Source organism: Schistocerca serialis, chromosome 8 (assembly GCF_023864345.2).
Source record: "Schistocerca serialis cubense isolate TAMUIC-IGC-003099 chromosome 8, iqSchSeri2.2, whole genome shotgun sequence".
Classification (NCBI taxonomy): Eukaryota; Metazoa; Arthropoda; class Insecta; order Orthoptera; family Acrididae; genus Schistocerca; species Schistocerca serialis.
The window spans coordinates 487,732,014-487,757,238 of NC_064645.1; the positions used below are offsets into that span (position 1 = coordinate 487,732,014).

The following is a 25,225-nucleotide window of genomic DNA, read 5'->3' on the forward strand; positions in this document are numbered from 1 at the left end:
TCCGCATAGCCATTTATTTGGTCAGTCGTTCTTTGCGTTTGTTATTTACATCACATTTATCTTATGTTGGAGTTTGCTGGATTGTAGAAAAAGCTAGGTTAATTATGTATGATATTGACATAAACGTAAAATGATTTTTTAAGAAATCAGTATACACAAAGATGACCATTTAATAGTTAAATGGATGTCGCATAATAGCCCTAAAACCATGAGGACATAGGCCCTAGTTAGATATTTATGTAACACCCTTGGTACCCTTCACCCATAAATGTGACAGATCTAACTAGGAGGTATACAACCTTGAGTTGAGGTAGTGACTGAGTGTGGAGGAGGATGAGAGTGGGTTTCGTGTTTCTGATGTACTTAACAATCTATGGCAAATTTGAGTTTAAAGAATGCCAGTTACATGCTCATATTATTGCACAATTTCTGTCCAAATACTTCTTTGAGGAAGCGAGTTTAGTTTGAACTACCATACATAGAAGCATTATAGGTATACAAAAATAGATAACTATCCACTAAATACAGTACACACCAACTGGTGGTCAGGCACATAACTAGGCGGAAGATCAGGTAGTGTGTAGGGCCCATCAGTAAAGTCCTTTGTCAATGTTAGTAACATCATACACAGCTGTTACTGCTGCCTGGTGGAATGAGATCTAACAAAATACTCTGCCACTGTTGCCTCCCAATGCTAGTACTTGGTGGATAGCAGTCTACCGTCTTATACACAATTCCATTCTGGAATTTTCTGTTGTATGTGTAGTAGCTGCGTGGTTTTGTTCAGTCTGTTTGGAAGTAGTTCCATACAGTTAACTGCAATGCTTGCACTGTAATCACATCCTGTTTTATAACCTTTTGTTTCTCTTGTATTCTTAACATTTTCAGCTTTGAGTATACAAACTTGGTATAAGCTACACTATTGTACAGTTGTCACTTTTTTCTAACCATAATATTTCATGTTAAATAGGCTCATCAATATTCTGATTCATCACTAGTTGTGCTGTTCTGTATAGTAGTTAGTATCAGATTATATCATTAATGAGGGACGTCAGATTATGATTTATTCACGAACTTTTACATTCTGTGAAACTGGTGTCCCTCCTGGTGAATAAAATAATCATACAGCTTATGGGAATGCAACTGCATGGCATCTTTGGCAGTTGTAAAAGATGTCACCTGGCTACAATCCTATAAATTGTTTAGATCTTGTGAAATCTTCTCATCATCATCTGGGGAAGCAATATGAAAGACATATTTTCAAGAAACAGCATATGAGAGACTAGTGCTACCTATTCTACACCATTGCTGTGTTGTATGTTTCTTTCCAAGCAGACGCAGAACCTATCAAAGAAACCTTGCAAACGAGATTAGTGAGTTATGTGCAGGGGAAATTATTTTTTTCCTCATTCTGTAGGTGAATGATTGAGAGCTAGGATTGTCTGATTTTGGTGGATACTGGTATAATGTAGCTACCAAGTGTTCTCTGTTGCCATACTGTTATGTTCTGTCCCCCTAGTTGTCTGATTTTTATGTTCTGTTATGTAATTTCATACATGTGAGTGTAGAAAGAAAGACTAAATTTTAATGTTTGTTGGTGGACTTTGTTGTTTGCCACTTAAGTTTTCTGTGTTGTTGTTTTTATAGGTTGTGGATGGTGTTCTAAGGAAAAAGGATGCCACATGATATAGTGTACCCTCAGGGCTGCCGGCCAGTCACTGATGACCTTGGTCCGGATGAACTTATTAGAAGGCTCAAAGTAAGTTTTAATGAGTATATCAGTACATTTGATTGTATGGGTAAGTTTATTTAATTTAGTGTGACATATCTTTCCTTGGAAATGGATACTGGAGGAGGATTAAGATTATGGTTTAATTTCCAATCAACATAAAGTTAATTAAAGATAGGTCAGAAGTTTGGGACTGGAAAAGGATTGGGAAGGAAATAAGTTATGTCTGTTCCAAAGGGATCATTTCAACATTCATTTTAATCTAAGTCTGAATGATGGTGTGGAGCCATGAACACACTTCAGCCCAGTGAGAGTTCAGGCCTTTAATCACTGTGTTACCTCACTTTGTGTAGGCCTGTAAGGAGAGTTGCAGGAGTACAAAAAGTAGTATTAGCTAATGCTGGTGTTCAGAAATAAAATAGTGGACAGCAAAACCAAATTTTTTGTTTTTTCCTGTATCCATTTGTTTGCCTGCTTTCCTAGTAATTTCCTTTATGCATTTATTCATTGTTCACTAAGCAGCCCTCTCTTGTGATGTTTTTGCATGAAAAGTCCCAAGCCTCACTGTCACAAATAAAAACTAATAATAGATCATTGGTTATAAGCTTTCTTCTCACTGCAATGGAAGCTTAGTTTGAAAATTGTGTTTACAGCAGCTACCCTAAATACAAAAACTTTTAAGGCGGTTCAGTGACTACATTATTAACTTGTACTCCTTTAAATATAAGCATCTGTTATGTACTTAAAAAATTGCCTTTAACTGTAATGTTGGTTTCAACATTGCATGCCTTCATTGAATGTTCACATTTGAAGTGTTATGCCCTCGCCTTCTCCCAACTTTCGAATTAAAATAACTGTGGCATTGTAATTGATTTCCAGGCCTACTTTCAAATTAGGTATATTAGGTTCTTCAGTTCAGTGTCGAGATATAATTGCACTAAAGGCACAGAGGAAGATGTGAATTTGTAATAGAGGCATAGCAACATAGTTGTGGTCATCGAATAATCTGCAAATGTGTGTGTGTGTGTGTGTGTGTGTGTGTGTGTGTGTGTGTGTTGCATTGAATGATACATTTTGAAAGATCCAGTTTACAATGAGTAACTATTTCCCAGTTTATCAAACTAAAATATTCCAAGTATGAATGGGCTTAAGAAGATCGTACATTCTATATAAGCCAAGTGAAGTAGTTCATTTGTAGGACACTGGCCTCAGATTCAGGAAAATGTAGGCTCATACTCTGACTATCCTTGTTTAGGTGTCTGTGGTTTTCCCAAATCACATCCAGCAAATGCTCGGGTGATTAATATAGATTGGTATACTTTTTTTTCTTTTTTTTTTTTTTTTTTAAGTGATAAATCATGTATTATTCTAAAAAAACATCCTTACTATTACACAAATAAATTTATACTGTCCTGTGCATCTCCAGGGAATGAAGTGAAAATTTCCTTTGGGGCAGCAGTGAATAGATTGCTTTGACCAACTTTTTTCAGTTCTAACATTTTCAGTACTCCGATGATACCTGATGGAGGCAATTTCAAAGATGCATATAGTTTTAGTGAATAAACCACCTTTATTAGGACCTTGCCTAGTATGGCAGTGCGGGTCTCCTGCATCGTTCCCCTATGCTTTGTCAAGAAGCATGGGACTTCATTTCCATTCCATTACTATGAATAGGAGATTCATGGGGCAGTGGAATTTTGTCTTTTCTCACTCTATTCTTGTGAAATAGAATGATTGCTGCAATGTTTAAATTTTGAGAAAATATTTTCTTTCTCAGACATTCTGTGAATAAATTCCTTTTGTGTAATTTCATCCGGTTTCCACCATTTCTATTGAAACATTTTCACTTCCAGGCCCTTACTCTTTCTTCATATCTCAAATGGCTTCCTATACTTCAACGAGCATTACTTCCAGAATTTTATTGTTATCATTATGAACTGTCTGTGCTTCCAATGCATCTCTTGAACTGTTCTAGTATTTAAGGAGATCTTGGAAACTCAGTACAATTTCTCTGTTTGTTACCGCCGTAACTTGATGGAAATGTGATGTCTACCCAACACAAGGTTGTTTTCTTTTCTCCATACTTTTATTGATTTCAGTTGTTTGTCTCACATAGTGAATTTTCTTTTCATCTTTTGATATCCTCATCAATGCATATTTCAATAGTTTTGTTTCATTCAGCAAATGTGAAGATCACATTGTATTTGCTTGAAACTCTCACTGCCTTTTTAATAGCCACCTTATTCAATTTGATATTTACTCTCATTGTACCTGTTAAAATTATAGAGAGTTATATTAGAGTACTCTCTTTGAAATTCTGAAGGTATCATGGGTAAAACACTGGGAGCAAATGGCTGTTTTCCAGTTGTACAGTAACCAGATGGCAGTTACAAGAGTCAGGGGCCATGGAAGGGAAGCAGTGGTTGAGGAGACAGTGAGACAGGATTGTTATTCAATCTGTACATTGAGCAAACAATAAAGGAAACCAAAGAAAAATTTGGAGTGGGAATTGAAAGTTCAGCAAGAAGAAATAAAACGTTTGAGGTCTGTCAATGACATTGTAATTCTGTCAGAGGCAGCAAAGGACTTGCAAGAGCAGTTGAATGGAATGGATGTCATCTTGAAAGGAAGCTATAAGATGAACATCAACACAAGCAAAACAAAGGTAATGGAATGTAGCCAAATTAAATCAAGTGATGCTGAGAAAATTAGATTAGGAAACTAGACACTAAAAGTAGTAGACAAGTTTTTCTATTTAGGCAGCAAAGTAAGTGATGATGGCCGAAGCAAAGAGGAAATAAAGTGTAGACTGGCAATGGCAAGAAAAGTTTTTCTGAAGAAGAGGAATTTGTTAACAATAAACACAGATTTAAGTGTTTGGAATACTTTTCTGATGGTATTTGCTGCAGTGTAACTGTATATTAAAGTGAAACATGGACGATAAACAGTTTAGACAAGAAGAGAAGCTTTTGAAGTTTGGTGATACAGAAGAACACAAGAGATCGGATGTGTTGATAGTGTAATGAAGGGATACTGAACGGAACAGGGGAGACAAGACATTTGTCGCACAACTAGACTAAAAGAAGAGGTTGGTTAATTGGACACATTCTAAGACGTCAAGGGATCACCAATTTAGTATTGGAGGGGGGGGGGGGTTAAAACTTGTAGAGTAAGCAGATTCAGAAGGATTTCGGTTGCAGTAGTTATTCAGAGATGACAAGGCTTGCACAGGGTAGAGTAGCATGGAGAGCTGCATCATACTAGTCTTCGGACTGAACACCACAACAACATATTAGAAGAACCAAGGGGCGTAAAAACAAGGAAATAGTATATTGAGTACCAAATGTGGAAATAAGACAAAGAGAGTTTTCTCTCTTTTCAAATCAGTTTTGGGTCTGTAGTGTGTTGGTGCAATACCGTAACCCCCCCCCCCCCCCCCCGCCAACCCACAGGGAAAGAGATCTCGATTGTGATGATCTATATTGTAGCCCAAGGTCTAGGTCATGTTGGAAGTTGATAACTTCTATTATTTTCAAGGTATTATGTTTACAACCTGGAGTTTAAACCTCTGCTTGCATGGCACTCCTCCAAGCAGTAGTCAGTTTATTCCATTTTTTACATGGAACATACTATCAGTGGTCATCAAAGCAGCATTGAAGCATTCTAAGAGCTGTTCCAGTGTTCTTGGCATTGGGATTACATGAACATGGTGTGCTCAGTCCATCGAAGCAGAAGTTAGTCACTTAGTAGCGATGAACGTTGCCGCTCTAATGAGTGGGTGCCCCATCTTGTTGGAGGATGAAATTCTTGGAATCAGCAGTCAGGTGTGGAAACAACTACTACTCCAACATATCAAGGTAAGAAGTAGCTATCACAGTCTTCTCACAGATGAGGAATGGCCCTTACAGCTTCGTCAGTGACATTGCACGGAGAACATTAACCTTCAGTAACTCTTGTTGATGTTCCACTGTTTCATGAGAATTTTCAGTGTCCTACACTCTACAGTGTGGTGAACAACCTTTCCACATAAATGGAAGGTTGCTTTGTTGCTGAATATCAGTGTGGAGGTGATATATTAATCCCCTTGTTTTGTCACCATTTTCTCAAGGTACTACACTCGTAATGCCAGCATACTCCGTGAGTTTACGGTTCTGCGTATGCACCAGTAATATTTGTACATTTAATACTTTGAAAAATATAGAACATTGAAAATTAATCAATCCTTTGCAGTGGCCTTGCAGATGAGATTATGAGTGTTTTGGTGCATATTGCACCCATATATCGAACATAAACAATGAAAAATATGAGAAGGGTCCACTACGTAATTTCTACCCCATTTAGTAGTCCATTGTTATAGTTGTGACATTTTGCAAATTAACTTTAAAAATTCATTAGAGGATATAATATTGATAATGTGTTGCCTATTCGCATTTGTCTTGGGATCCTTGGCTGAAGTTTGTTTGTTTGATATTTTAGATGTTTTCACTGCATGAATGGCTGCCATTGTCAGAGATTCAGCCTCCATTCCTGGTGACAGATACAGCAATAGAGATTGAATCTTTGACAATGCCAGTCATTTGTGCTGGTGAAACATCAGAAAAATTGTTAAACGAAAGGCGACAGAGCATCCTGGGTCAAAGCCAACAGGTAATAGATCAATAACCTCTCACCATCTTGCCAAACTTCTCTGAAGCTTTTCTGAGTGCCCTGCTGGTAAGTGTGTTGCCCATCTAAAGTGCAGTTAGAATCCTGCTCTGGCACTCAGTTTTAATCTTCCAGGAAGTTTCGGAACCATGTACATTGTTTGTTCTTTGTACACTGTTGGTGTCATATGCACCCAATGAATGAGTCAGTTCTGTGACTGCTGTCACACTTCGCTCCTTCTGGGCCATTTGGTAGTCATATTTTGCTTGTTACATGTTTATACATTTGTATACCAAGTGTAGGCCACAGTGGTGCATAATTGCTAATGGTTTATTTCAGGTATTACATACAGCAGTGCCAGTCTAAATTCATCACCAACCCATGACACAAATGAGATTCATTGCCTAGCCTCCATATTAGACCCAGTCCTATTTCTCTTCTATGTTAATGACTTACCATCAAATATCAGCTACCCATCAGTTCTGTTTGCAGATGATACTTGTGTCTTAGACGAAAATCAGGATTCGGGAAAAATTCCCAAATCTGTGATTAGTACCTTAGAATCTTGGCTTCAGCTAAATGGGTTGAATCTAAACATATCTAAGACCCACATGATGCAATTCAAAACCAAACAGTCAAAATGTGAGCAGGTTAAGATTGTTCTCAACAACCAAGATATAGAAGGAGCAAATTCTTAGGTTTTAATATAGATAAAAGTTTAAGCTGGCAGGCACACATTGTATACCTAGCAAACAAACTGAGCAGCTTTGCATTTGCAATGCAAATTTTATCAACTGCAGCTGACACTGACACATAGAAAGTAGCATATACAAGCTACATTGAATCCATTATTAGGTACGGTATTGAAACTTCCTGGCAGGTTAAAACTGTGTGCCGGACCGAGACTCGAACTCGGGACCTTTGCCTTTCGCAGGCAAGTGCTCTAGGAGGTAGGAGGTGAGGTACTAGCAGAAGTAAAGCTGTGAGGACGGGGCGTGAGTCGTACTTGGGTAGCTCAGTTGGTAGAGCACTTGCCCGCGAAAGGCAAAGGTCCCTAGTTTGAGTCTCGGTCCGGCACACAGTTTTAACCTGCCAGGAAGTTTCATATCGGTGCACACTCCGCTGCAGAGTGAAAATCTCATTCAGGTACAGTATAGTTTTTGGGGGCAACTCGACAAACATAGTGCGGATACTAAAAATGCAGAAAAAAAACCACTCGAAATATTTGCACCGCAAATCATAAAAAATCACGTCGTCTCTTGTTTAGAAAACTTAAAATATTAACTCTGCCATCCCTATACATATGAGATTATTATATTTTTGTACATCATACATGAATTATATGAGGGAAACCATTTTGTCCATTCACATGGTACTAGAAACGAAGAAAATTTCATGCTCCCCACCTACTGCGTCCAACTGTGTGCCCAGGGACCTCAGTGCATGGGAATGAAAATTAGTGATAAATTAAAAGGGAACAATGTAATACAGATGAATTTAGAGCCACTTAAAAGAAAGCTATATGAGGCACTGACACGGAAATGTTACTACTCAGGATGCAGTGTGTTACATATCCCAAGAAATAACCTTAGTGTTATATTTTATTTTAGTACTATTATTTATTAGTGTAATAATCATTGCAACATATCAGCATGTTAGCGGAAATTTTCTTGAGAGAAATTTCAGATGGCCACTGCTTGAAATGGTTTGAAAAATAATGGTGGTATGCAAAAAAAAATAATGCTTCAATAAATTTTACTTGTGGGTATTATGTATACTCATGTTCAGTAGTGCTGTGAGCTAGTGTGAAAGAATGATCTTTTTACCTGTCACGGTTCAGATGCTATACGAACAAACTGATCACTAATCCAAAGGTCTCGTGTTTGATTTCCAGACAGACCTATGATTTTTATGTGTCACTTACCACTTCTTTTACCTCCAGCAGTGTTTGTTGATGTGTAAAATGGTGAGTTGCACAGTGCTTCATAATCCGCATTATATTGTAGGTTCCCCTATAATTGGCTGTGCGAGTTCGAAGGTTGGAGGAAGGGAATAGCTTACCACCTCCAATTGGACAGTGTCTTGTAAACCACAGTAGTGCTCAAAAAATAAATAAAAAATAAAAAAAAGTCTACATATTGATAACTGCTTTACTTACCAGCAATCACTTGAACTGTTGTCTTCTCTTGAAATTCAGTGCGATAGGGGCCTGTGTTTCTTAGTTCAGAAATTTTGTGACACAGATTTATTTCATAATTATTATTTTGCAGACATTGGCGCATACATTGCAAGCAATGGACCAAGATGAGGGCATGTATCAACAGTACATTCCATTGGCATTACATCTGGCTGATGACTACTTTTTGCATCACCCAAGCCGAGATGTCCAGTTACTCATTGCTTGCTGTATTGCAGATGTCCTCAGGGTATATGCACCAGAGGCTCCGTACAAGGATCCAGAGCAGGTTAAGGTGTGTATTCTTTTTTTTGGTAAATTCTCACTTTCTATCCTGTAGATATGCTCTTGAAACCAGTTCTATTTTACTCTTCTTTCGTAGTGCTGCCATTGATATTCTTTTTTTGGGTACCTTTTATCTATTATTTGCTAATTTTCTCATTCACTTCTCGTTGTTTGTTAGTCGGCATACATGTCACCAATGTTTCACTACAGTTTTTATTCAGAAAAATAAAAATTTATCAGACTCAAGAACATACAAGAAAAAAATGTATCCAAGTGACAGCAAAAATTGTTGATAACAGTCACAATATGAATTTCTTGTGTGAAATTTTAAAAGTAAATCTGTTATACAAAGTATGCCTAATACAATTTTTCATTACTGACAGTGGTCAGAACACCACACCATCTCTGACATAATCATACAGTGATGACTCTAGAGTTATTATCTTCTAGTTTTATGACCAGTGAAGATATGAGACTTTGCTTTGTTCTTGGCATCTGAAATTATTTTGATTTCTTACTTTTTCATGCTTTGTATTTCTGATGAAACTTAGGAACATGTTATGGCACATTCAGATAAGCTTTTGGAGCTGTACTGCAGCAGTGACTAACGGAGTCTAGAGAGTAATTGAGATTCTGTGGCATATGGCTTGGATTTCAGTCCCACAGATTTCACTATGATTCAATTTTCTCATGGATTTTTGAGAGTTGCTTCAAACTGCATAGGCAGATTGACATTTGAGTTCTCAACTTCATTTACAATGAATATAAAAGAATACAAAAATACAATTGCTGCATGCTCTTATTGTTAGTAAATACAATGTTCACTTCATGATTACCACATTGTCAGTTACAATATAACTAAAACTTGGTTATTGATGTTAATATTATGAGGATTGACTGAAAAGTTATGCCTCCACCTTCGTAACTCTTCAACAGTTGGCAGCATTGGTATTTGTCAGGTACTGACTTGTTCTGTAGCTTCTTCTCTACAGCTCCAGTCGGCAGGAAGTCTTAGCAGTGAATGGTTGTGTGGTTACAGTGTAAAGTATGGAACCCTGCGCTGATGGTTGGTCAATGCGATTTAAGCAATGTGCAGTCATTAAATTCTAGACAGCAGAAGGTGTCACCCCAAAGGAGGTTCATCAGAGAATGAAAGTGGTTTATGGTGATTGTGTTGATGTGAATACTGTGCGTCATTGGGTGAGTAAGTTTAAAGACGTTGAGGCAGAAACATCTGACCTGCATGACACACAAAGAGTTGGGCATCCTGTGACAGCAGCCAATGAGTTTCTGAAGCAAAATATTGACAGATTGATTCAGGACAATCGTCGTATCACTCGGAGAAAAATTGCAAGCACAATCAGCATTTCACAAGAACATGTGGGTCACATTACTGCTTTGCTTGGCTATCGGAAGATATGTGCACGATGGGTTCACCGGGTGCTGACTCCTGAAATGAAAGCACACAGACTTGAAATTTGCCAGGAACTCCTCTCGCATTACGAGAATGAAAGTGGTGCCTTTCTCCATCCAATTGTGACAGGAGACGAAATGTGGGTACACCATTAAGACCCGGAGATGAAACGTTAGTATATGGAATATCGACACACAGACTCGCCCCAGAAAAATAAATTCAAGACGCAGCCCTCAGCTGGAAAAATCATGGCTACAGTGTTCTGGAATGCAGGTGGTGTTATCCATGTTGATTTCCTTGATTGTGGAACAACAATAAATTCAGATCGTTACATCACAACGCTGCGAACTCTGAAACAACGGCTAACAAGCGTCTGAAAGGGAAGGGGCTGAATCTCACCACCGTACGGCATCCTCCATACAGTCCAGATTTAGCACCATCTGACTTCCATCTGTTCCCGATAATGAAATATGATCTGCGGGGACATCATACCCTTCTGATGAAGACATTGAGAGAACTGTGACTGTGGTTGCGGAAACAGTGTCAACTTCTTCCGTGATGGCTTCAGTAAACTTGTTCATCGTTGGCAGAAATTTATCCAATTGGCTGGTGACTATGTGGAAAAGTGAATATTGGTAATTAAAGACCACATTCTAAGGATTATTACTGCATTTGATTTATTAAAATATTCCCATCCAAACCCAATTAATGAAGGTGGAGGCATTACTTTTCATTCAACCCTCATAGTTTTGAGTTGTATTTATGTCTATTTTGTGCTGAATGTGTTATTTGTGCTGCTGGGTTAAGTTTAGCCTGTTTATACAGTTTCACCATTTTTTATTTCAGATATTTTATTCTGGTAATTGTGTATGAACTTCCTGTCTGCTCTTGAGTTTGTCATCAACTCACTTACCGTTGAACATTTATTTTAAATTTCTTCATTGTAAAACTATTGTACAGAGTTCTGTTGTGATATTATGGTTTCAAATATGTCATACCTTTGTGTTTTTGTCTTGTTTATGTATGAACTGCATTTAATTTTCATATCATTTTTTGTACACAACCAAAGCGTTGCTGTGTAATACAATTTTAAGTGTACTTTTAGGAAGAGTAGGAAATGAATATACACACTGAAGGCCATAACATGTTGTCTTCTGTTATTTTCAGACAATCTTCTTATTCCTTATAAAGCAGTTGTCAGGATTGAAAGATCCAAAAGATCCTGCTTTCAAGCGCTATTTTTATCTTTTGGAGAATTTGGCATACGTCAAGTCATTTAACATGTGTTTTGAGTTGGATGACTGCCAAGAAATATTTTGTAAACTTTTCTCACTTATGTTCAGAATTGTCAAGTAAGTACCAAGTCATTTAGAATGTAAGGATCAAAATAAATTTTGTTATATCTCTTTGTAGTGTTTAGTCCTATTTGGCTGTATTGTTGAGTTCCATACATTTTAAGAAACAACAGAATACTATGTTTTGAGTTAGTAAGTAGTATTTTATGTATATTAGCATAACTTTTTGTATTTTCTGTTGCGAAATATACAGTAATTAGTCACACCTTTACATATAAACAGAATTATTCAGATTTCAACATAAATTTCTCATTAATATAACTGAAATTAAATATATACTTTTCTTACGAATATTAAGAACAACTAAAGTATTAAATTTTATCAATATTTTTTTTATTTTGAAACTTATATAGTTCAAAAATGCTTGTATTATATCAGGATGATTTTCTCTTGTAGTGATGAACACTCTGGTAAAGTGAAGAGCTTTATGCTGGATGTACTATGTCCACTTATTACTGAGTCAGATTTGGTCTCTAATGAGCTCCTGAATATTATACTTATGAACATTGTGGAACCAAATAAGACTCAACGAAAGAACGCATACCTTTTGGCTAAGGAGTTGGTAATTAAATGTAGTGATACACTGGAACCATACATTCAGACTGTAAGTTTAAAGGCCGCATTGTTTTTTTACTACTTGATAGTTATATTTGTAAGTGTTGATACATATTTTTAAGTAAAAATAAATAATGTACCGTCTGTGACTAAGGTTTGATGTAACATTCTACCTTCAATTTTTTTTGTTAGGAGACTGACTGATGTATTGTGAATGATATTTCAGTGAAGTTAGATTACCTGTTACTTGATATCCCCGAACTTCTGACTCGTTGCTGTCTAGACTTTTTAACCTGAAACAGTAAACCTGAACTTCAGAAAAATAGTTTTCTGTCCACTAGTGATGAAGTAATAAAACCTTCAAACACCCCCCCCCCCCCCAAAACCCCCAAATTGAGTATTTCCTGGGAACGTGAAGACTAGGACAGGGTGGTGCCGTCATTGTGTTTATGCCCGAGAAACAGGAAGAGCCCTAACATGCTGCATGTCTGTAAGTCAGTGCTCTGCGTTGTGCTTTGCAAACACTGACTGGCATTTCTTTGACTCTACTACTCACAAACTTCAAAACATTTGTTCACAGTGTAATACATATGAATGCATGTTTAATTTGAATAGAACACATTAATTTTAATTCTGAAATGTCATTTTTATATAAAAATTTAGTACAGTATGCCTTTTTTGCAAATGTCTTCTTGTTTGCACACATGGTGGGCGACATGTTTCTTCCAGCATCTTTTTAAAACCAATTCCTATAAACAAATTGGTTATTCTATTTGGGATATATTGGCCTAATAACATATTTTCCGTATCACAAATAGGATATTTATTTTGTGCACTTTGCTTCTACAAACTTACCACCAAAACATGAAGTATTAAGATTATGGATGCCCAAAAATAACTGTCTAAAATATCCTGTAACCTCAGGGCAATAAGTATTTTCAAAGGCATCCTACTTTTAATGGTTATTTGAACATGGGCAGCTTCAGTTAATAGAGGAGAGAAAAAAATTAGACTCGGGGACACAAGATTTGTCAAATATTCAATAGTATTCTGGATTGAGCCCCACACTGTGAAATAAACTTCCATTTCATTCTATTAAGCTGTATCTGCTAGGGGATGTCAAATTAAACACCTTTCAGCCATCTAGTTTCCAAACTTATTTTATTTAGCTACCAGTTTTTGCATTTTACATCATCATCTCCAGGCCTCTGACCGATGTGTAGGAAAATTCATTGTCGGTTCTGATCAAAACAGCTGGCAGCATTACTGGTATTAGTAGATTTTTGCTATAGCGATCACTTCAACCATCATCTACCAGCTCTGAGTCTGGGTCGGCAGATGATGGTTGAAGTGATCACTATAGCAAAAATCTACAAATATCAGTATTGCTGGCCCCTGTTTTGGTCAGAACCGAGTTAGAATCTTCCTGCTCGTCATTCAGGGGTCTGAAGATGGCATAGTAAAACGCTGAAACTGGTAGCCAAATAAAATAAGTTTGGAAACTAGATGACTGAAAGGTGTTTAATTTGACATGCAGTATAGAACAGCTGAGACTTGCAACTATCAGAGACTTGATGTATCTGCTAATGATGAGATCTGCCAGTGAAGTAAACTGACTATAAGTGGAATAGTTGCATGTTATGACTCTTTCATTTGACATGTTGTGTTGGGATATATGTTAGGCAGACTTTGTGATATGTCTGAATTAACTAATTTTTTTATGTATATATGTTGTCACAGTATGTGTGCTACCACTCTCAAATGGATCTGGGTAATTCTGTTTCAGGTCATTCCATATCAACCCACCGAGGCCTCTCTGCAAGACCATGAAGGGTTTAGCTGAAATTTTATGTGAACATTCGCACATGTCTCCAATGAACATTGGTAAAGTTTAACGACTGCCAAAGCAACACAGGCCAGGATATACTCCTTTGATTCCATGTGCGGCTGTGCAGAGCGAGCGTGTATTTCTGGTGACTTCAAGCTGTTATCTTGGGCAATAATTTGTTGTAAAGAATGAAATATGGCTATCTTGTACAACTTTTGTTGTCTTAAGAATAATAATGAAACGAATCTTAAGAGCCACATTCAGCTGGAAAATTTTTGGCAGAATTTCCTGAAAAAATTAGTGTCCAAAAAACTTCAAATTTGGCTAAGGCATGATGAATGTGAAACTTGGCATTTAGTAATCTAACAACACAAGGGTCGTAAATATAAAATTTTGTTTATTATGTACCCCTTTAGAGCACTGAACAAATTAATTGAAGAATTTGTAAAAAGGTCAAAAATGCAGTATGTTCGACTTGATTTTGCAACAAAATATGTTCTACAAAACTTTCCAAACTGAGCCTATTAGAAAGGCCATGGTTTTAACTGCAAAGAAAAAAAAAAACTTGATTATCCATCGTGGGCTGACAATGCTAGATAATTTGAATCGGAGCTGGCACGGAAATCATGTCATGGAAAAAAATGTAGACTTCGGATCCCTATATATCATAGAGTAAAGAAATGCTGAACATAAAATTCATACACAGTAGCTTGGTAGCATAGGGATGTGGAACACAAAATTTCATTCACCTACTACTATCCAGTAGTCTACAGATTTGGTGGCAAGACGAATTTTTTTTTTGAAAATACGATGTATTGGAAACTTTTATAAATACTGTCTTCTGTCGACATTTCAAAACCAGTCTCCTTTGGAAAAATGTGTTGTCAAATTTGTAAACTATTAAACTATTGAAAATAGTAGGTGAATGAAATTTTGTATTCCACATCCTTGTGCTACTGAGCTGTTGCATATAAGTTTCACACTCAGCATTTGTTTACTCTGTGAGCTCTATTGCATTTTTTCCTTGCCATGATTTCTGCTCCCAACTTTGACTGCACTGGATAATCAAATGCATTTTTTTCTTTGCGGTTAAAACCATGATACTTCTAACGAGGCCACTTTGGAAAGTTTTGTAGAACATAATTTTTTGCAAAATCAGGTGAAAACATCGCATTTTTTACCTTTTTACAAAATCTTCAACTTCTGCACTTAATTTATTTAGCATTGGAAAGTGGTATGTAAATTACATTTTATATTTGAGGATCTTGTGTAGTTAGCTTGCTGCATGCCAAGTGTCGCATTCGTCATACCGTTAGTACCTGAGACGTAAGAGGCCAGACTTTGAACTTTTATCGGCTTCTGTTTTTTTGGGTTATTTTGCCTAAAATTTTCTGGCTGAATATAGCTCATAAAATTATTTTTATTTTTATTCTTAAGAGAACACACAAATTTCTTTCAACGAAATATTGCCTGTGATATAACAGCTGAAAGTTGCCAGAAATTCATGCTCACTCTGTGCAAAGTTGCGTATGAAGTCAAGCAAGTGACTATATCTTGGCCAGTATTGCTTCAGTAAATGTTAAACGGTCTCAGTGTTCATTGAAGACATGTGCGAATGTTCACATAAAATTTCACTGAAATCTGTAATGGTCGAGCAGGAAAATGTTCCCAAATTAGGCAATTTGACAAGGAATGGCCCTTACATTTGCAATAAATGCTATAATATATTAAGTGATTAAATTCACACTCCTTATTGTCCCATGTATCACACAATCTTTCTGGTAAGAGAGAACTTACGATGGATTACTCTTGCATAAAATATTTTGTTTCTCAACATTGTTGATATTGCTTTGTTCTTAAGGTTCCAGCAAAAGTGAAGATGCTTCTTTTGGGGTTATTTCCTTTTCTAAAATTTGTGCACTATCCATGATGACCATTTCATCAGCAAAATGTTAAGCTGTAAATCTTATTTCCTTTCTTTTAGGCATCACTGATTTTGTATCATATTGATAGGTCATTGCAGATGTAGTCATTTTGATGTAAATAACTTGTATGTATTGTATTTCTCTTAATTGCAGTTTTTCAACCATGTGCTCATTCTGGGGAAAGAAGAAAAGCAGTTGGAGATTTGTGGAAAAGTTTATGATCTCATATATGAACTGAACCATATATGCCCGAGTGTGTTACTTGCAGTACTCCCACAGTTGGAGTGCAAGCTGAAAAGCAGTCAGGAGTCTGAACGGTTAGGTGCTGTTTCTCTGTTAGCACGGATGTTCAGCGAGCGTGACTCAAATCTTGCACGTCACCATACTCAACTCTGGAGGGCATTCCTTGGGAGGTATACTCTCTACTTCTTGTCTCATCCAAATTAATTTTAAGTGCATATTTACTAAACTTCAGTTACATGGAGTTGCCTTTTGTCTCTTGTAGTTAACCTTATATTTAGAAAGAGTATGTACTTTTTCGTTTTTATGAACACTAAGCGCTAGTTAGTGGTAATGAAACAATTTTCAGACAAATAATGTCATAAATTATAAGGAAAGTACATTACTCCAGATGAGATCCTACTCCCTTTTTTCCCCAAGTAGTGGGTTCATTAATGAAAGGCAGAAAATTACTTTTGTAATGCAATTGGATAGATAGAAAACCTACTCACCAAGTGGCGGCAGGAGAGAACACGTAAAAAGTTAAGAAAACGTGCAAGCTTTCAGAGTTGGAGGCTCCTCCTTCTGGCATAAGGGTTGAAGTGCAAGGAAGAGAGATGAAAGAAAAGGAGTGGTGAGACTTTGGGAACAAGTAAAGTTACGCAAAAGTTGACCAGAACCCCAGGTCAGGGGAGACTTACTGGATGGGATGAGTGGGAAAGATTGATTGTTGGGGACTCAACAATCAGTCTTTCCTTCTCATCCCATTTGTTAAGTTACCCCTGACCTGGAGCTGGGCAATTTTCCAGAACTGTATATGTTCGCTACATCTCGCCAGTTCTTTTCTTTCATCCATCTTCCTCAGCCTTCAGCCCTTATGCCAGAAAACAGAGCCACTGCCTCCGAAAACTTGCGCAGTTTCTTAACTTTTACATGTGTTTCTCCTGCCGCAATTTGGCGAGTAGATTTTTTATCTATCCAATTGTATTTTCAAAAACTGATTATTTTTGTAGAAAATGAGTTTTGGCATTTAGGATCAACGTTCTGATTTGCTGTATGAAGTAATTTCCTTGCAATATGGTGACTCTCTCTGACACACAACTTGTTTAGTGCTACCTACTGCAGCCATATTGCTTATAGGAATTATTGTACATTTGAAATGTCATATGCCATAAACGACAGGAGATGTTTTGTGTGTTGGCAAGACAACTGAACTGTATCTCTGCTTTGGCTAATGATGTCTATTGTTGATATTCTCTGCACCCTTCCTGCCCCTCTGTCCTAGCTTGTTTCTGTTACAGTCTCATGATTAAAATTTATTTACTTACTATTTTCCCTTTTAGCCCATCTTATTTTCTGACTCGACACACACTCTCTCTCTCTCTCTCTCTCTCTCTCTCTCTCTCTCTCTCTCTCTCCCTCCCTCTCTCTCCCCCCCCCCTCCCTCCTCCCTCTCTCTTTCCCACCCTCTTCCACCCCACCTCTCCTCTACGGTGTATGCTTCATCACCACTAGCTTACGTTTTCTCTGTTGTTGATAATTTCTGTATAATTTTTTGCGTACGATTTTCCTTTGAGTTTTTGAAATCCCACATGCTAATGCTGGTTTTATTCTCTTCCTGTATGGTTGGCTCTTCTTTGCCCTAAGGTAAAGTATACTCTTCTGCTTAATTCCTAAGGCCACATCCTATGCAAGCATCAGAAGTGACCAACAGCAATTGAGACCCGAATATGTTAGACTCCAGAAACAAGCAGCAGCATTGTGCAGTACGGTCAGGTGTCTTGTGTGCAAGCAGCGATCTCCTGCTACAAGGTGGCTCTAGAGCTGACCAGCCGTTTCTATAAAACGGTGCCCGTAAACTAGAGAATGCTGGAGCTTGAGAGTAAGGCAACAAAATTAGTTTTACTTAGGAAAATGAGGTGATAAAAGAGCGATGTGCTTTACCTTATTTACTCGAATCTAAGCCACACCTGAAAAATGAGACTCGAAAGCAAGGGGGGGAAAAAAAAAAAAAAAAAATTTCCGAATCTAAGCCGCACCTGAAATTTGAGACTCGAAATTCAAGGTGAGAGAAAAGTTTTAGGCCGCATCTCCAAATCGAAACAAAGTTGGTCCATTGTAATATGAGACACAATTTAGGTCAAATGACTGACAATACAGCTACAGTAGTTTGTTTCGAGTCGTAAGCTTAGCAGTTAAGCTTTACCAGGTAGCCATTGCTATGCGTAAGGCGTTCTGTCCGTATTTATACGGGTACTCTTCCTTTTTCTCGTGCTTCGTCTGGTTTGTATTGATTGCTTATTTTTCTTTGAACTGATATGCGCCGTTTTCTTTGTTATAGGTGTTTACGTCACTCTAAGCTGAAAATTCATTACTTATATATATATATATATATATATATATATATATATATATATATATATATATATATATATATATATATATATATATATAAAAAAAACAAAGATGAGGTGACTTACCGAACAAAAGCGCTGGCAGGTCGATAGACACACAAACAAACACAAACATACACACAAAATTCAAGCTTTCGCAACAAACTGTTGCCTCATCAGGAAAGAGGGAAGGAGAGGGGAAGACGAAAGGAAGTGGGTTTTAAAGGAGAGGGTAAGGAGTCATTCCAATCCCGGGAGCGGAAAGACTTACCTTAGGGGGAAAAAAGGACAGGTATACACTCGCACACACGCACATATCCATCCACACATACAGACACAAGCAGACATTATGTCTGCTTGTGTCTGTATGTGTGGATGGATATGTGCGTGTGTGCGAGTGTATACCTGTCCTTTCTTCCCCCTAAGGTAAGTCTTTCCGCTCCCGGGATTGGAATGACTCCTTACCCTCTCCTTTAAAACCCACTTCCTTTCGTCTTCCCCTCTCCTTCCCTCTTTCCTGATGAGGCAACAGTTTGTTGCGAAAGCTTGAATTTTGTGTGTATGTTTGTGTTTGTTTGTGTGTCTATCGACCTGCCAGCGCTTTTGTTCGGTAAGTCACCTCATCTTTGTTTTTATATATAATTTTTCCCACGTGGAATGTTTCCTTCCATTATATATATATATATATATATATATATATATATATATATATATATATATATATATAATGGAAGGAAACATTCCACGTGGGAAAAATTATATTATATTAAAAACAAAGATGAGGTGACTTACCGAACAAAAGCGCTGGCAGGTCGATAGACACACAAACAAACACACACACAAAATTCAAGCTTTCGCAACAAACTGTTGCCTCATCAGGAAAGAGGGAAGGAGAGGGGAAGACGAAAGGAAGTGGGTTTTATGTCTGCTTGTGTCTGTATGTGTGGATGGATATGTGCGTGTGTGCGAGTGTATACCTGTCCTTTTTTCCCCCTAAGGTAAGTCTTTCCGCTCCCGGGATTGGAATGACTCCCTTAAAACCCACTTCCTTTCGTCTTCCCCTCTCCTTCCCTCTTTCCTGATGAGGCAACAGTTTGTTGCGAAAGCTTGAATTTTGTGTGTGTGTTTGTGTTTGTTTGTGTGTCTATCGACCTGCCAGCGCTTTTGTTCGGTAAGTCACCTCATATATATATATATATATATATTTTTTTTTTTCTCATTAGCGAAACAATGGCGAGAGACTGCTATTTGTTGTTACTTACACTGCTGCTTTCTTTGATAATGATCAACAAGAACCAAATAATAGACTGCGTATGATAGAAGATGTTCTGAACGAGAGTTTAGTGAAAATTTTTCTCCGTTTGAGTATCTTTGCAGGCACCTCTTTAGTACATTACATTCTGCACAGAAATTAGAGTCATCTTAGATTTAAAAATCTAGTCAATTGCTGTGCTTAATTTCTGACTGTATCACTATTAGGCATAAGAATAATACGAATATAAACGTGACACGATATGTATGTTCTTCCACGTTTGCTGTTTGTCTCACTCTAGTTTCGTTGTTTATTAGGCAGACAGGATTTAAATGAGATAGCAGCAAACACGAAACAATACAAAGCAAAATGTTTATATTCTTATTATTCTTATGGTGAAGAGAATACTGCATGTGATTCACAATTCATAAAAGTTCCTATTAGCAACCATCTCTTCTCACAGGTAGGAAAAAATTCAGAACGTAGAGTTGGCCATATTGACAAACATCCCAAACAGTCTTGCCAGTCGGATTTTTGTAGTACATTGAAATGCTGCTACATTCAAAGATGAACAATACGGAATTTGTATTTACTTCGTTGGATAATGTATGAAAATGCAGTGGTCGAAACTTGGGGCGGAGAAAAAACTCGTCTCCCACCTTTTTTTTCTTTAATTTATTGACTGATGCAGAGGTTTTGGTGCCAGTATTTATCTTTGTGCCTACAAAACATGCCTGTGTAGCACTACATATATTTGACGGCAGAAGTTAGTTGTGGCGGCACACACCAACATTTTTCAGAACTTCCACTTGCTTTGCACTCGATTCTAAGCCGCAGGCGGTTTTTTGGATTACAAAAACTGGAAAAAAGTTCGGCTTAGATTCGAGTAAATACGGTAAATTCACAAAAGGAAGAATATTCATGGAGAAGTTCACAATTTGCATCATCAGATGTGAAGATCACCAAACATGTTCTTCCCAGTCCCTAGAGTGGAAACACCTTTTCACCACCAACCCTAACAATTGGACTCAACCAAGACCATTGTTGAACACTGCCTAACTCAGTTCACTCCTCCATCCAACTATGACCCACCTCCACTGCTCCCAAATCACCCCCTGTTAACTTTCCAGAATTTCTGAACATGGAAGCGTGCCTCACCATCATTCCCCAAATTTCTCAATGTGCAAACTAACCTTACATCTGCAGAAAGAACTGCAATTCACCACCTAAAAACTGATCTCAATCTTATAATCCTACCTGTTGATAAAGGCTTTGAAACCACAAAGTTTACCGGACAGAAGAACTCCGCAAGCTGTCAGATTCATCCACCAACAAACCCTGCCATATAGTGGCCCCATTCCAGAAATCAATCACGATCTCCAGTCTCCCCTCAAATCCTTATGCCCATTTCAGAACCTCTTGCCAGAGTCAATCCCTTTCCTCACCCCAACCTCTCGCTGCACTCCTACCTTCTACATGTTTCCTAAAGTCCACAAACTTGCAACCATTCGGGATGCCCCATTGTGGCCGGTTACGTGCTGCCATTGAGAGAATCTGTGCTCTCATAGAACACCACCTTCAGCCTATTACCCGCAGCCAACCTTCCTATACAAAAGATATCAACCATTTCCTCCAACTCTCCACAGTTCCTGTTCCTTTACCACATGTTGCCATGCTCATCACTATTGATGCCACCTCCCTTTATACTAACATCCCTAATGCCAATGGCCTTATCACTTTTGCACACTACCTTTCTCAATACTCCACAGATTCCAAACCAACAACCTCCTTCCTAGTTGCTATGACCAATTATATTCTCACCTACAATTACTTTTACTTTGAAGGCATTACCAACAAACAAATACGGAGTACGGCCAAGGGCACTCACAGGGCACCATCCTGTGCCAACCTATTCATGGGCCATCGAGTGGAATCCTTCCTAAACGCCCAGAATCCCAAACCCGTCACTTCATTCAAATTTATCGATGACATCTTTTTGATCTGGATCGAGGGTGAGGACACCCTATCCACATTCCTCTAGAACCTCAACATTTTCTTCCCCATTCACTTCACCTCCTCCCACTCAACCCAACAAGCCTCCTTCGTTGATGCTGACCTCCACCTCAAAGATGGCTACATCAGTACCTCCATCCAAATCAAATCTACCAGCCACCAGCAATACCTCCACTTTGACAGCTGCCACCCACTCCATACCAAGAAGGCCCTTCGGTACAGCCTAGCCCCCCCGTGCCAGTCACATCTGTAGGGTGGTCTCTGTCGAAATATACTGAGGGTGTCAGACCATGCCTTATCTCTCCAGTCACCCACCACCTCCCATGTTCCACCGGTCATCCACAGAGGAGCATTTCCTTCGCGCCTCAGTATCACTCAGGACTGGAGCAACTAAATCACATTCTCCTCCCTGGTTTCAACTACCTCTCGTCGTGCCCTGAAATGAGGAATGTCCTACCCAATACCCTTCCCACAGTGGTATTCCACTGTCCATCTGTACACGATCCCTGCTCCCAACCCTTTGACTCATCGCTCAGATCTCTGTAATAGACCTAGATGCAAGACCTGTTCCATACATCCTCCCACCACCACCTACTCCAGTCTGGTCACAAACATCACCTATCCTATCAAAGGCGGGGCTATCTATTAAACCAGTCATGTGATCTACAACGTAAGCTGTAACCACCGTGCAGCATTCTACTTGGGTATGGCAACCAACAAGCTGCCTGTTTGCATGAATGGCCGCTGACAAACTGTGGCCAAGAAACAACTGGACCACCTGTTGCTCAGCACATCACCCAACCCAACATTCTTCATTTCAGTGTCTGCTTCACAACCTGTGCCATTTGAATCCTTCCCACCATCATCAGCTTTTCTGGATTGCGCAGGTGGGAACTCTCCCTGCAATATATCCTACATTCCTGTAATGCTCCTGGCCCCTAGTTTTGTTAATCATTGTCCTTACCATTCTAGCCTCTACCTGTTCCGATGCCAGCACTACACAGCCTTTTGTGGCACCAATGCACTGCTAGTCTTTTTATGTCTCTCCATTTTCGCTACCACCCTATTTCCTCCCTGCTCCCTCCGCCCTCCGTGTAACTTTCTGACTGCAGCTAGTTACCCTACCGACTCTCCAACTCACCCTCTGTGCTCCCACAAGCAGCAGAGTACTGTCCCCCACCCCTACCTGCTATCCCTCCCCCTCCCCGAGCCACCACATTACCCCTACCACCCAGTTGCCTCTCCCATCATGCACTGCTGCTAACAATCTGGCCTCAGCAGCCAGTGACTGTGCGCGTGCGAGCGCACGCTCGCGTGGGTGTGTGGGTGCAGGTGCGCATGCGCGTGCATTTTCGAAAAAGGGCTTGTTGGCCGAAAAGTTCACATTTTGATAGTCTTTTTGTCTGCCTGTCTGCGACCCAACTTCTCCATTATATGGTGAGTAGCCACTATCCTTTTCATGATACTGTTACATGCCTTCCAGGACTTTCCGTTGTTTGGTTTAGACACATTCTTCAAACATACGTGAATGAGCAGACAGACATTCAATTATCTCATCAATAAATTAAAGAGTGGGTGTTACCAACATGATGACGAACTTAGCAGCTGATAGGTACGGAAGAATGACTGACTGCAGTAAAAATGGAGGAACGTGTGATATTCCAGAGGAGGTGTCCTTGGTGTGATGGTAGAATCATAGGCTAATAATCAGAATCATTTTTGGTACTGGGTTCGGTCCTGGCTACTTCTTATGTTTTAACTGACTTGGTTACAATCCTGTCTCCAATTTCGTGTAGTTAGTTTTATCTGTACTGTTTACAGTGCATCTCGAAGTACATTTTTAAGATTTTGCCAAAGTACTTGATCCTTAAACGTATATATACCTGTCCCAGTATATCACATATATTAAATTCCTAATGAAACACAATCAACAACTATGAAATTTTACTGATATTTGGTTGTTGGGAACATAATTCATCAGAAATCAATGTTAAGGCCAAATGTTTCTGTTAATCAAAACAGTGTGCGTAAGTAAAGCATTCAAAGTTTGTGAAAAGTGAGTCTAAAGTTTAATGAACTGATTTGCCTAAAAGTAATAAGTGAAATATGTTCGAGAAACACATGATACACCTCATTTTCTGTATATGAATTCAAGCCTCTTTCAGAGGCGTGTGAAATGTTTCTGTGATCAATTTTATTTCTTTTAGACAAATCATTGCACAAGATATTGGACTGATTTTTTAAAATATTTTTTTGATTTTTGAGTTTAATTTAGAAACCAGATGAACTTTTTGACATTTCATTCACATAGATAGCAGCAGTTATTCATAAAATATTTTAATTTTTCGTCAGATCAGTAATTAGGTTTTTCTTAATTATGCTGATTACTTTCAAGCAGTTAAATATTTTCTTGTAAAAATAGACCTCACATTGGTCACTGTGATTCCCTATTTGCCCATTATTCACACTTAATTTTGCTATGAAAATTTGGACAAAAACTCATTGTGTAATTTACAGGGAGTCTGGTTTTGCTCCGCAGAAACATTTGACAAAAATATATTGGTTGTTATTCATTGACAAAATGTGTCCTTTTTGTGTGCCGTTGTATCCAAAAAACCTCATTTTGATATCTTTAACTGTTTATGAAAAGATGATGATTTTTATGACCACTTGATTCCCGATGCATAGGAAAGGATTAAGACACGCCGCGAGCAACCTGTCTGTGGATTTAATAGCCAATATCTTGAGAATGAAAATAGATATCATTTGGCTCTCAACTTTAAATATAGTTTTGATATATTGGCCACATTTCGTATCCAATAATGTATGGCCTAATATGTGCTGCACACAAAGTCTTTGCACTGTTATTTTACCAATGCAAATTCTTAAAAATTTTGTACAGTCATTTACTTAATTTCGTGCTGCTCAGTAACTATGACGAACAATGAAATAAATTTGGTCTTTCATCAAGCTGCAAGATACAGAAGAATCAAATTGTTTCATCAGATGTTTCTCATAAAATCGGATGATAAGTATTTCATAGCAGCTGGTGCGTCCCATCCAGTGCTTCAAAGAGAGGATTCGTAGATGTTGCTCTCACTGTTGTGTGCTCCAGCAACAAGATTAAAACACATTTGAATTCATACGTCACAAGTTGTAGCAGAGAACAGGCAGTGCCGTGGGCGTTGCTCACCAAGGACAGTTCTGTAACTATACCTGTGGTGGTTTTTTGTTGTCTGAAGACATGGTGCGCAGTTGGTCGCTTCTGTCGCTTATGCAGGATGCAGCCTAAGTAATATTGTTTCCTCCAGCTGTGTGTGCACTTTTTACCATTGGAAGTAATCTCTGACTTCTGGAGGCAGGTGCCAACTTTATTTTCATCTGCATCAGTTGCCTGAAACATGATTATGTGATGGGTCAGATAATGAGACTGCTTT

General features: G+C 38.3%; 1 protein-coding gene across 2 annotated transcripts in view; it reads left to right on the top strand.

The window, feature by feature from the left end:
• LOC126416776 (sister chromatid cohesion protein PDS5 homolog B-B) overlaps positions 1-25,225 on the top strand; it is a 190,179-nt gene that overhangs the window by 832 nt on the left and 164,122 nt on the right. For both annotated transcript variants that reach the window (XM_050084633.1, XM_050084634.1), the window contains exons 2-6: positions 1,648-1,759; positions 8,644-8,844; positions 11,416-11,600; positions 12,000-12,207; positions 16,065-16,324. In XM_050084633.1, the coding sequence (XP_049940590.1) occupies positions 1,676-1,759; positions 8,644-8,844; positions 11,416-11,600; positions 12,000-12,207; positions 16,065-16,324 (938 nt within the window). In that variant the 5' untranslated portion in view covers positions 1,648-1,675. The remainder of the gene's footprint in view (positions 1-1,647; positions 1,760-8,643; positions 8,845-11,415; positions 11,601-11,999; positions 12,208-16,064; positions 16,325-25,225) is intronic.